This window comes from Mastigoproctus giganteus, chromosome 13, assembly GCF_048544385.1.
Source record: "Mastigoproctus giganteus isolate SK-2022 chromosome 13, ASM4854438v1, whole genome shotgun sequence".
NCBI classification, from domain to species: Eukaryota; Metazoa; Arthropoda; class Arachnida; order Uropygi; family Thelyphonidae; genus Mastigoproctus; species Mastigoproctus giganteus.
The window spans coordinates 143593595-143607579 of NC_143587.1; the positions used below are offsets into that span (position 1 = coordinate 143593595).

The 13985-nt window shown below is 38.2% G+C and overlaps 1 protein-coding gene across 3 annotated transcripts in view; it reads left to right on the forward strand.

The window, feature by feature from the left end:
- Positions 1-9819, forward strand: part of vri (nuclear factor interleukin-3-regulated vrille) — a 51220-nt gene extending 41401 nt beyond the window's left edge. Inside the window, exons 1-2 of one of the 3 annotated variants that reach the window (XM_090387757.1) lie at positions 3149-3361; positions 7353-9819. In XM_090387757.1, coding sequence (XP_090243883.1) covers positions 7372-8640 — 1269 coding nt within the window. In that variant the 5' untranslated portion in view covers positions 3149-3361; positions 7353-7371 and the 3' untranslated portion in view covers positions 8641-9819. Of the gene's footprint in view, positions 1-3148; positions 3362-5014; positions 5148-7352 lie in introns of those variants that run through there. The other 2 variants (XM_090387758.1, XM_090387756.1) reach the window with 2 other exon arrangements.
- Positions 9820-13985: the final 4166 nt, after the last annotated feature.

Sequence of the window (13985 nt, forward strand, 5' to 3'; positions counted from 1 at the left end):
TCGATTATTATCATATCGGGATTAAAGTACGCCTACACCTAATGTCATGCGTATTTCTAAATGCATCCACTGCGTTTCATTAAAAATTTATTGCATAATCGCAGGACTGATTTATTACTAAGCAAATTATTTATTTGTTAATGGTACTACGTGCAGCATCATAACAGCCATTATAAATAAACGTATCAAAGTTCTACAGAGGTTCTGTAAAACCAAATGATGATTTAGTTGCAATATGTTGTTGTTAAGATTCCCTCTTTAGAATTTTAAGTTGCACATTTCTGGACTTAAATATAGAGTTTCTAGAAATTTGTTAATTTTAATTGTTATGAGAACCATGTCATGGCTGTAAAATGTTCGGATGCAAACAAGAAAGATACAGCCTTTGTCTATAGCAAGACGATGTTCCAGTATTATTCATTTTGATTGATTCCAAACATTCGGCCATCTTGAGAGCTCGTGCATAGGTGGACATGGCCCAACTACAAGTATTATTGTATTCAGAACTGTAGTGGAACGTATACATTGCATTCCCTCCCCTCTTTTAGAGCCAATAACGTATACTCTGTTGAATATAAATATTTTAATAATTAAGTCGAATAAGATAATTTTATTTGATAAATATGGTACTTTTAGTTATGTGGGCTTTTTTTTTTTTTTTTTTTTTTTTCACCTTAGCAAAGTTAGCCAGTACGAGGCGAGGGTCGCATAAATTTTCCATAACAAAAACTGTGGTTATACCCGGTAAACCGGCCAAAGAATATACAACATTTACAGAAATATCAGTGATGCCTCATGCCACTAATATCAGTGATTAGGTGCCTCATGCCACTAGTAACATTGGTGCGACTTCTAAAAACCCCTAATTCTGTTGAATCTGTGATTTGAGTTGTTTATATTAATTTGGGCAACTGAGAATATCAGACGTCAGCATATTGTGTCCCTATAATGTTTGAGTAGAGTATAAAAATTCAGATTTTCTAACCTTTAATTGATAAGACGATTAGAGAGAAGTTGAAAGTTTGAAAAACTTGCTAGTGCCCGTAATCACCACCATTCGACTGGTCCCTCCCTAATCCTTCTGTCTTGCCACCCAAATGGAAAGGTTTGGAATCCGATTGATGACTCTAGCAACTTATAGTAGACTCCCTGTAGCTTTTCATCCCGGAAATAGACAAACGAGTTTTATAACACTGCCGTTTACAGACATAGGTTCAACTGGTGACCTGAGTTTCCTCGACGATAATCCTAAACAACCCGGGCTATTCCACAGAGATTGAAATATTGTATTACTACTGCAGAAGTATTTTTGAACTTTGGCTGAAAGAAGAATTGGAGATCATGCATTGTAAATTTCCATAACAATCAAAGAAAAATTGCTCTAAGCTTGATCTGATTATATATACTCCCCCAACGAAAAGTTTTTGGTTCTAACTTGAAATAGAGAAACAGATAGGATGCTGTAAAAATGCCGATAAACCTAGATTATCGATATCAAAACATTTACATAATAGCTTTAAATCTACGAACCAAACTAGCAGAAAGGTAATGATTGTGTTTATTACAAATAAAGTAGCAGAGGGGGGGCTTACTACGTCATAGATAACAAAAAGCGATTATCGGACATTACTCGGAATTCATTAAACTTTTGGTTACCGCATTAAACAGAACATTGACTCGATTTCTGCTTAGCCGACCATGGATTATACAGGGTGCGTTATATAACGCTTGATGCTGCATATATTTTGAAGTCCTTGTTGTTTCCATTCGCCACAACAATGCCCCGTCGTTATAGCAACGCCGAGGACTGTTTTGAATCGCCATCAAACCAAAGAGTTTGACCTGATTACGGAACATGACAACATTGCTGCCAAGTTGTATGTCGTCAAAATTGCCCTCATTATCGATCCACCGATAGTCACCTCCAGTTTCAAAAATATCCAATATCTTGACAGTGTCGCCTAGAATAGTCCTTAAGTCGCCTTGTCTAAGTGCATGCAACCTTAGAAGTGCTGGAAGTCATCGGCAATGTTTATTCGCAGTACGATGGCGCAATACTTCGTGTCCATAAAGATTTAGAGGGCACGGTATTTTCCCTTCGTTTCATAAGAGGAAAAAAATAGTTAAAAAGACCGTGGATTTATGACATCGTTGTGCTTGACTCTTTCCTGCCCGATTGTGTAGAACGGGTAATGTACAATACCGTACATTTCCTCTGGTTATCATGTCCTATTATGTTCTGATAAAACAATGAACAAAAATTACACGCTCTATATCAGTACTTTTAGAAAAGCATCGAATGAAATCCCTACAACTACATTCACCAATGGATAGATATTTTAGAAACAAAAGAGCTCCATGACATGCAAAACGTACGATGTACTAACAATCATCGCAAGTAGCGGTTGTTATCATGCGTCTTTCTCATCAGATTCACTCATGCATTTAATTTTGTGGCGCCATCTGCTGTAATAATAATAATGCAATTTTCATTAAGTGTTTTCAGGATTTTTGCTGAGTTGTTTAAGAAAATTTTAATAAAGGGAACTGCAGAAGAAGTGACAATCAGTAGTCCTTCGCCAACCGACACTCAAAGATTCGATCAACTGTATGACCAAACGCGAATCCGAAATCTCCTCCACCATTAATTAAAAGAGTCTATTTATATAGCGTTTATTAATTATCGAGTAATGTATTCGCGCCTATAAGGTGTTCATTAATGAATTTCCTCTCTGGTGGATGAAATTTGAATCAATTCGGTGCGAAAAATGAGAAATGTTTGCGCAGACGAGAAATTGACAAACTGGAGAATGTCGTTTGGGAATTTTGGAGGTACAGATCTCGAAAGGTCCCATTGTAAAATTCGGGACGTCCACTCTGACCAAAGGCAAATAAGTCCGACGATCGAAAACAAAATTTTCGCCAAGTTTCCGTTATTCCCAAGTCCAAACGAAACTCTTCAAACAGTCATAGCAGGCGGAATGCGGTACACGTGTCGTTTGGAAAAGTAAAAAAAGAAAAAAGAAGCGAAAATCTACAGCGCAACACGAGGAGAAGAGTTTGCGCACAATAACAACAGTTGCGTAACTAGAACGGCCTTGCAGTGAGGTTAATGGAGCGACGTCCCAAAACACCTGTCATTGGTGCACATGTGAGTCTAGTAGCGCGCGCCTCGATACGAAAGCTGCCGTTGCTGCCTCTCTCGCACAGCCCTTCGATAGCGCCAACGCAGTTATTCCGAACGCGTGGTGGCGTGAGTTTCCATTTTGATATCGGAGCAAGATTTACTGTGGATTGAGAGAACTTCCAGTGTGGCAATTGTCCTTCGCTAAGTGTGACAAATCTCTTTGGAAGAAGAAAGGTATGCTATTCTATCTTGTCAATAGAGTTGCAGCGATGTCTTTTTAATGCTCTTCTTCTTTTTCTTTCTTTTTTTCCCCTTTTCCTTTTGAATGCAGTAACCTTTAGTTAATTTGTTTCCAATTGTGGTTAACTCTGCAACTAACCAACCAAGCTTCCGGCATTGTTAAATCAAAATAATGATTTACTAATATCGATATATAAATTGCTATTTATTGATATATCGAAAGAGTGGTAATCTAACTCTTAAGAGAAGGATAAATAAATGAATGGAAGTGCCACACTACGTATTAATTTTTTATGCTTTCTGTTCCTCTTTGAAAACTGCGTATATTGTTATTCTGTAATGTTTAGTATTTTAAGGATAAACGTATCCTGTTATATAAATATTATAGTTAATCTTTTCCATTTAAAAGTTTGGTAAACTAAGATAAACCTATGATAGCTATAACAGTGGCAATTTGTTAATCTCTTCAGTGTTTTGTGGCATTTATTTTCTCTGAGATTGCGTAGTTTGCAAATTCAGTACCTGCGATTTTCAAAAATGCTTCTAAATCTTAATTCGCTCATCTGGAATTGTATACCAACTAGTTGCAATTTTCGGTTTCTTCACTTGGGGGGGGGGGAGGCAGAAAATGTTTATAATTGTATGTCAAAGAAACCATCAATCTGTATTTCTCAATCATTAAGAGATTTATATCAATGGAAAACCAAGCAAAGATGACCTTTGAAATAAGGAAAGCTATGACTGAATTATGCTGACTTAACATGACGGAATGTTAGTCTTCTTTCACCCTAAACTAGATTAACACGGGAAAGGGAGGAGGGATATTTAAATGTCAAAAGGAAGTGATGTTGTAGTGAGGTGATTGACGTTTTGGAGTCACTCAGTCCAATATAAAATCTAAAAGCATATACGTAATTAAACATTGAATTGTGTTCTTTGCTTATCGCCTGAATCTACCAATTCCATTGATCTCGGTCCACTTCCAAAGTTCACATAGATTTTGAAAGGAATGTAGAGAGGAAGACGAAACCAATTCTGTTTTTAAAATATAATTTTAATATTCGCTAATGGTATATTGGACTAATAAAAGTCCAATATACCTCGAGCTGGAAATTACTTCATATCTTACTGGCCGTTTCAAATACAACCATCACCAGATGGTGCATTTTGTTCGGGGTCGTAAATCTCTAAATTTTTTGGTTCTAAAGTGGTGCTTGGGTGTAGTATTACCTTAAAGAAAACGTAATAAGGTGTAATTAGTCATCAGGTGTTCACTGGCATGTAATCAACGCCAAAGAACCATTTAAACCTGCAAATTCTATTTCTCCACTGAAAGCTTTTGGTCAAAATCCCCATCCTGTTTATTCACTATTTTTGCACTGATTTTCATCCATGTGCACAAGACTGTCGTGAACCATTTCGGCTCCTTGAATTCCCAACGTAAGGTCATCGGCACGAACCTTCTGTTGGGATGGGATTGTTTGTGTTAGCCTTGGCCTGCTTACTTTCCCCTGACCCCCTTTGTTCACGGCCGTCCAACTCCCCCTTCCCTACTGGCGTCTCTCTCTCTGTGGATAACATGATATCACTTATGACCTCATTACTAGCGTATGCATGATGCGCACGCGGCAAATCTGGGTCACAGCAGAGACGACTTCCCAAAAGTGCGATAACCGACTGCAGAGCCAGAAGTGGTGTCGGTGTGCCAGCAAGCCCGCAGGAAACTGTAGAACTTTCTCCCGTCAACAGACAGCCTTTCACTCGGTCCGCATCTAAGAAGGTAGGTCAATCAGGTCGTTCTCTCTCTCTCTCTCTCTCTCTCTCTCTCTCTCTGTTCATCGACGCACGGCGGGAAAACAGCGTCCGTGTGTGTGTGTGAGCCCTGCGAGAAGTTTCTGGGGGGGGGGGGGAGTTCTCCGTGCTTAGGAATTTTTAACGAAAACCGACTGAGCTCTTCTCGCTCACGTGTTTCCCCATCACGTGCGAATTGCTCCCACTCTTGCGGAGTCAGAGAAATGACAGTGACCGTTTGATGCTCCATTGCATCTGGTCTCGTATAAGAAATATTTGGACTAAACGAGAAATATTGTCGCGCACTTAGTGGATGTACGTGAGGGACTTTTGTGGCAGCAGAAAAGATGGTTCTGAGTTGAAAATGAAATCTGCTTCATGAATCCCTGGAAAGCTTTGCTGTTTGTCGTTGAGTGAATTGTATTTGGGCAAATGGAATTTTCTCAGAAGCTTAATAATATCTGTGAGATCAGGTATGGTAGTTTTATTTCACGCCTCGCATCTTAAAGTGGAAAGCAGATTAGAGATTGTTGTAATTCATAATTACGAACAAATTTCCCATTACCATTGTTATATCCAAGGTACTTTAATCCAGTAGTTCCTTGAGTTTAAGATTCGCTGATAAAATCCAAGAAATTTCAATGCGCCATTGTTCACATAAACCAACTCTTTGGAAATCAAATAGAAAACAATATTTTCTGAATTTTTTGGTCACAGTCCGACCCCAGTTTCGACTCTGTAATTTGGAATAACTATCCTTCCATCGTATAGCAATAAAATAATTGTGCACTTAGTTTGTTACAGTTCCGTCAGGTGGCAATGCGATCAATTATTTTTGTTGTTATGCTATTTTTTTTACAAAGTATTGAATATAATATTTTGTAGTTCTGTAATCTTTATATAATATTGAATTTATCTGTCAGATAAGAAAAAAAATTATTCTTTTCATTAGTATGGAACTTTAATAAGCAACGCTTTGCCAGACTATTTACTGAATTGTTTTGACAGCCGGTCTATCCCATCCTGTACACGTTTTTCTCTCTTTCTTTCTCATGACCTCATTATTGGACATTTCTTTTCCTGTTTGTACAAGCAGGAAAGACTGGGACTATCTTGGGATATTTACATAACTAGATTAATAATTTACGCGTCTAACGCAGAAGGGCAGTCGGATAATTAATTATAAAATTAAAGTCATTTTTTATTTCTATTTATTTTACACGCAGTCTGCTATTTTATTAAGTTCAGTGGTACTTTTATATCAAATTAACCATTCTCAGTAGGCAAGAATTCCATCTGACTGCGTCGAGTAAATTCTGTAAATAACTTGGCCATAAAACCCAGATATTAGGGAAAACGGGGGCTGACTAAATTGCTGTAGTTTCATAATTGTTATTTAATGTTCTTGAGATTATGGTGTGGTCTTGTACCAGGTGTATATATAGCGGATTCATTATAAATATCAGTAGACTCTTCTGTTATATTTCTCATGATATTTAAAGCACATAATGGACACGTTGGGTTTTATGAGTTCTAGGCTCGTGTTTATTAATCTACGCAAAGTTATTGGAATGTCTTGTTGTAGGGTTACCGCTTCAGTTCATATCATGTGATCTGTTTGCCCACCCACTATACAGCGCTAGCTAGAGAGAGACACGTGTAGGTTAAGTAATATCCGGTAACATTGCAACATCGTGAGCTATTATTATTCCGTCCAAGGATACGATCTGTCTGAAGTGTAGATAGCGAGTCACCTGTTTGCTTCAGGCGGGATATATTGACCATCTTTGTCTGGTAGTTTCCACATCTTCTGAATATACCGAGGAGGAGGAGGAAATATTAAGCATTTAATTATTATTTAAGTGTTTAAAGAAGGCTCCTTCTGCTTCGTGTTGTTGGACATTAACCCGCAGGAGTAACGAATTTTTGTATACTCCTAAGTGTGCCCAATTCAGTTCGCTGCTGTTCTCAAAATATAAACAAATACAAAAAGCACAAAGTTTCCTAAATGAAATGTTTAACAAAAATAACGTTTTGTTTTTCTTACAATTTAAATCTGATATTAAAAGGTGCATTTAACAGAAGATTTAACTTAGTCGCTTTGAGATAAATAAAAATTCTATTTTTTTGTTCGAAATTCTATTTATTTTGTTCGAAATTCACGCATTAAAAAGCTATTTTATTGTCCTTGCAGAGATTCTGATGCCATCAAAATGATGATCACAAACAACGAGCCTGTTTGTAAACAACCCCGTCTACAAGCTGATGTGGCTCCAGTATCACCATCGCCTCCACCTGGAATATTGACATCATCACATTATCCCACGCATTCTGCTTCTGGTTTGTCTTCGAGTCCAATCGCTGGATCGACATCGGTAGTTTGGACCGCGTCCAATCCTCTAACTCAACTTCCGCTGCCGGTAGACTTGACTGCCCATCTTAAAGCGAAAGATCTGTTTCCTTCTCGTAAACAGCGCGAGTTCATTCCCGAAAATAAGAAAGATGACAGCTACTGGGATCGTCGACGTCGAAACAATGAGGCTGCTAAGAGATCGCGTGAAAAGCGACGTCTTAATGATATGGTGCTTGAGACACGCATGTTGGATCTCAGCAAAGAAAATGCCATTCTGAAAGCAGAACTCACATCTCTAAAGGACAAATTTGGTTTTAATGGACAGGCGCTAATTGACCCCGATCAAGTTCAGATCCATCTGCAGGCATCACCAGTGGAACTCCGTGCTCGAAGGACTGCTAAGATGTTGACGCTCATCCCCACCGCGGCGATGCCCACCAATGTGCTACCTCCTGCGTTGAGTCCAAACCTTCCACCCAGTATATCTCCATCTTTGGGTTCCCATCCAGACCAGGTAATGCCTCATCTGCGTCCAGCATCGTCAGTTGAAAATCCGTCGTCCTGGCAACAGAATGGCTACCCAGAATCCACCAGAGAAATTCAGCAACCACTGAAGCCGAGCAGTGATTATTGTCCAAGTAGCGAACATTCACCGAGTCGTACTTCTCCTGTCGATGAATCCGGTGGATCTTCATGTTCTTGGTCGTCCACCGAAGATAACGTCCAAGTCGCTTGCGTTGCACAACCCAACTATTGCCTTCCCCACAAACTCCGCCACAAGTTTCACATTAGTGACAAGGACCACAATAATGCCAACACAACAGACAGTGGCCGTAGCAGCGCACGTGAGGACACATCGTCAGATGGAGACAGTAGCACCGGACATGGTAAGCAAAGTCCAACTCCGCTGGATCTCGATTCTACCCGCAAAATCAGTCGCAGTAATCGACGAAATTCCCACAAAACATCGCATCCGCGTAACGATCTGCAAACAGAGAACTATCAGCTTCGCACTGAACTTTCCAGACTGGCAACGGAGGTGGCCAGCTTAAAGGATATGCTGATCAACCAGCGGCACGAGACCATGATGTTTCATCAAGACAGAATGCGGCATAGCAGGCAACACTGAATAAAGACAGGGGTAGTTATTTAGTGCCAAATACGGAGGGAAAGGTCAGTCCAACAGTCATGCTGACCTGTAAAACACGCTATCATTTCATCATTGTGCGCGAATCGGAATCAAATTCGAATGTTTGGAAGAAAATCGCAAAAATGTTGCGATCTCAGGACACTTTAGTCTGATGTGGACCTCGGTGTAGTTCTGTACATTACTGACCATATGTTCAGATTACAGTAGAGCTTTCATTGAGAGAAATAGTATAAAGAAGTTTGTTCCATTTTAGTTCATTTTAACTATTTATGAATAGTTTGACTGTTCTAAGTCTAAAGACAGTTGTTTGAAATGTACAGTTAAGATATTTATCAGAAACAATCAAATATTATGTTTTTTAGTGACACTAAATTAATTAGAATTGTTTTGTTTTGTTCTCCAAAATCGAAGCATAACCAGGACATAATTTTATAAAAATAATGTGAAAGCTATGCTAGAACTCAAAAACTCATTGGGTCATCTAATTCCAAACCTTTGTTATATGTGCAATTACCAGCTTATCTGCTACGATTTGCTGCATTTCTCAGAGTTCAGTGCGAGCATTTCTCATAATTTGAAGAAATTATGTCAATACTGGAGATACGAAAGAGAAAAGTAATATTTATATCTGCGAACTTTATTGAATTTGCACCTTTCTTCCACGTTGAGGGACCTAAAACGTCTTATTCTTTCTGTATGTACACTCTTTAAACGAACAATATAAATGATGAATACAAATGGGGGGTTGTGCTATGAATTAGTGTAAAGTAGTTAATTTTTCCCCTGTATTTCTTAAAAAAATATCCGTGCAGAATATTCCACGGATTGGTTTTATTGATATTGAGTCAAATGCGCTCTGGCTGAAAGCTAGAGCACGATTTTATTTATGTATTTCTATGATCCTGCATGGTAAGCCCCTTTGGAAGAGGCAGTTATTGCAGATACTCTGGTCGAAACTGCATTTTAAGTTTTGTACTTCACACTTGTGATTAAGAAAATCGCATGTCTTCGTCCTATTTTGAGTGTTACATTCAAGTAACTTAGTTACTAGATGTTCAAGCACTACTGCTCAAAAATTAATGTTCTAGTTGAAAAACAAATTGCTTATTTTAAAGCCATAAACATTCTGTATTATCTTGTCTACCTGTACGAAAATTAACTGTCACTTGTAAATAAATCTGTTTCGTGAAAAATTAAAACCTGTCTTAATTTCTTTCTCCATGACAAGTACATCTGTTTCGTGAAAAATTAAAACCTGTCTTAATTTCTTTCTCCATGACAAGTACATCTTAATGTCAGATGTCCATACTTTGTTAGAATTAATTTAAAAAATCACTTTATATTTGAACAATATTAAACCCTTACCTCAAGGGTTTCCACCTTAATGAGCCAGAAGAAACCTGACATGAGCTACGTGGACAGGGAATTGTCCAAGCAAAAAGGACAACCATCGAATCAAAAAGGACGGCGTAATCTTTCCAATAAAAATGTAATTTTAATCTTTAACGCGCCTAAACCTCTTAAAATTAGGATACCTGAATTGGCTATCCTGATCACTTACTGAACTGTCCAATGCTACTGATGCTAAAAATACGGACACCCCTAAGCAGCATGCAGAAGACCACCCGTATGTGGTACATATGGATCCGGAGGTCATTCAAGTTACCATAAAGCATACCAAAAAGAAAAAAGAGCAAATACAACCACGTACAAAGCACACAAAGACAGAGAACAATAAAATCACAACTAGATGTGACCATCGCACCAAATACATCCATCTCAAACTTGACACTTTCGTTGCTTACAGACAACAAAAACAGTAGGCAATAAACAGTATAATATTGAAACCACCAGACACTGCAACTACCGAATCCAAAAATAAAACTAAAGATCACAAGCAGCGACCATCTTAAGATCACATGGAAGTAAGAGAAAGGAACCAATTGGAAGAATCCATACCCGAAATCTTTTTGGAGGAAGACATGGACACAAGGGAACTATAGTTCTCCGAAAAGGAAGACATAATTGATTGGAAAAAGACAACGGGCCCAAGAAAACTGGAGTACTCCCAAACCTAATTAATGAACAGTTTTCTATTGGAACTGTAGCCGTTTCCACAACGACTATGATGATACTCTTCGAGCTTTTAGCACAATATGACGCCATATGCTGCTGTTTACAAGAAATATACCTTAAACCACATAATAACTATTTTAGCATATGGTAGGGTAGCAATTCTAGTAAACTTCGGCATATGTACCCAACAGATTCTATTAGGACCAATCAAGAAGCAGGAGTAACGAGTACTGTAATCAGTATTATTTTAACATTAATGATGATTACAATGCCATTCATCTACCAGCAAATCGTGATTTAAAATACGAACAGTAAAAAGATCTACCCGATCAAGCATATTGTGCATTTTGGATTGTGGGAGATTTGAACATCCACCATCCTCTATGGGAAAATGAAAACGTGGAAAATAGAGAACAGGAACATTTGAAAAATTTTAGTTGCCCATGTCAGAACAGCTAGAGATTCAATAAACATCAATACACTTCACAGTTGACTACTGATCCCCCCTACCCCAAAGATAACCGCTGGCCAAAGAACGGCTCGTGAAACGAGCAATAAAAAGATACTAGTAATAAAGGTATTGAACGAAGATATAAGCGCGTACTTCAAGTGCTCTGGGTTATGTTCACGAAGCAAGATCGGTGTTTTAAACTGAACCGTCAAGGTATGACGCATACCTTGACGATAAAGTGGGTTAGGTTGTTTCGATATGGACGGGAAAGGTCAAAAAACCATATTTAATTGAGTAATTCGTTAATTGATGTCGATAAGTGGACAGAGCAGAAGCTAGCTGTTGATAATTGATTTGTTCCCGAAGGAGCTTAATTTGCTTACTAAAAGATCAAATCTCTCAAATAATACAAAACATTGCAAGTAGTAGATTGCTCCCTCAACACACTTCAACAAAACCATGCTGCTAATTTTCATCAACTTCCCACATGTATAGGATTGAGTTGTGTAAATCTAAATTATCATTTGGTTGGCTAGGGCTTCTCTCTCATGTCCTTATGTATAGTTATATAATTTGCATGTTTGTGTGGGCTGAAAAACCCTGCTCTCTTTGCTTGAGATCGGCTAACTACAGCCTCGATGGAAGAGCATTTTTTTTTTAATTCCTCCAGTATTGACGGGAATGGGATCCAGTCCCCTCCAGATGAGTGGTGGATGTCGATATATCATCCCGACTGCCACAGAGGACAAGATCGAATCGTATATGAGACCGACGTACTACGCGGGAACCTAATCGTCAAATACTTCTAAATGAAACTCAAGTTTTGGTGTAATAGCCTTATTGCCACTACTTTATAAACAGCTTTCCTACTTTTTCAGCAGTAAATCAATACGATTTCAGTAGTGAGTGGGTTTTGCGTCACTTTACACTATGCCCCTGTATATCGTAGGGATGTACCATGCAAAAACGACTTTCGTATCTTGAATTACTCTCCCTTATACACATGCTAATAATTTGTACAGGTGTTTCATAAAGTGCGTGTCTTTTACAGCCTTTCTAAACACTTTTATCTTTTACTGGTAGATAAAAAGGGCCAGAGGAACCACTGCAAATTTAGTACCAAAATTTCCTGTGGAGTTTCGTTAGCAGAAAGTAATTTAGGCGGGGGGGGGGGGGGGAACACGTACTTATACCGGATATATGCAATCTCTCCTCCTATCAGAAGGTCTAAATTTAATCTGAAATTTTAAATCTCGTTTATTACTGTTATATTTTGCAACTCTCTGTTGAAGCTGCAATATCATTTTAATGGTTATCCTGTTGGCATAATGGAATTGCACGCACATAGGAGAGGGAAATTACAAAACATCTTTTAAACCACTGACGTAGGGGAGTGAAAAACGGCGGTGTTTATTTTTAAATGCGGGAAATCTTGCAGAAACTGATAAACATCCAATTCAAAGAGAACAGATTAGAAATATTGGGACCATTCACCTGAAGTGAGTCACGGATGTGTTTCTACAGCCTCATAAAAGGTTCTACCATAAAATTATGCAGACTGGCTCTCAACGCTTTAATATGAACAAATCTTAATCTGTAATCAAGATGGCTACAACCAAATACATGTATTTGAACGAACCACAAACATACTTATGCGCGAATGAGGAGAAACGGAAAGGTATCCTTATCAAGAAAAGCTTCAGTTCTACAAATTCCTTATTCTCGCTGAGGCAATAACAGGGGACATAAATCGAGGGTATAATCTTGCTTTCTTGCATCACGGCCACTTTTTTTGCAATCCCTTCTTTTTATCCTCTTTAAGTAAGACTAAAAATCGGGAAAATTTCAAAATGGGTTCAGTCCTCCGCTGATTAAGAAGTCCATACAATTAACCGTACAAGAATTCTTGAAATTGCAATGTCCAGCAATAAGAAAATATTTAAATTTGATAGTCTACATTATCCAATAATTCTACATGTCGCAAGCGCTTCAGGTTAATTTGAGTTACGTGTAAAGCGGACCTAAAGTGTACATAGCAGGATTAGAGAGGTCAAGGCGCACGGGAACATTAGGTTATGATTAACCGACAAATGGATCTATTAAGAGATCTCAATCCGAACACAAATAGTGCAGAAATCTATATATGGATTATATACTGTTTGTCTATACATCTGTCATACTGTTGGATGGTGAATATCCGTCCGCCAAGGCGTCCATCATGAATTTCAATGTAATTTGTTAGCCCATTTCCAAGTGTTTGTTGATTCTCGCGTCAAACTACTTGCCCATTGATTGATTGCATACTTCAAATAATGCAATGCGTGATGGGAAAGTTAGCCACACGATAGACACTAAAGGAGGCATAATGAAAGCAGTGAAACTTGACTTCAACTGGTCCTGAGGTTAGTGTAATTAAAAGTCAGAAAAGTGCATGCAGGAATATCAATGATTGGTTTATCTATCTCAATACTCATTACAGAATTATACAGTAGAATCGTTTTCTCATAGAGCATACTGAAGACTAAAACTGTACTCTTATTTCACATCTTTAATCTCATGAATATCATATGAAATTCAGTTGATCTATCAAAAAGGCTTTCATTTGGCTCAACTGTTTTATTTAAACGAATTCCCTCTTTTGATAAACCATTCCAAACCTCCTTAGGGTCATTATGTACTCAACACATGGACAGACTATTCTGAACGACAACAATTTATTGATTAATCTTTGTATTTCTAGATGATTCTACTTGCATCTCCCCCCCACCCCTTCAGAACTCTTCTGTGGAAGAAGAAC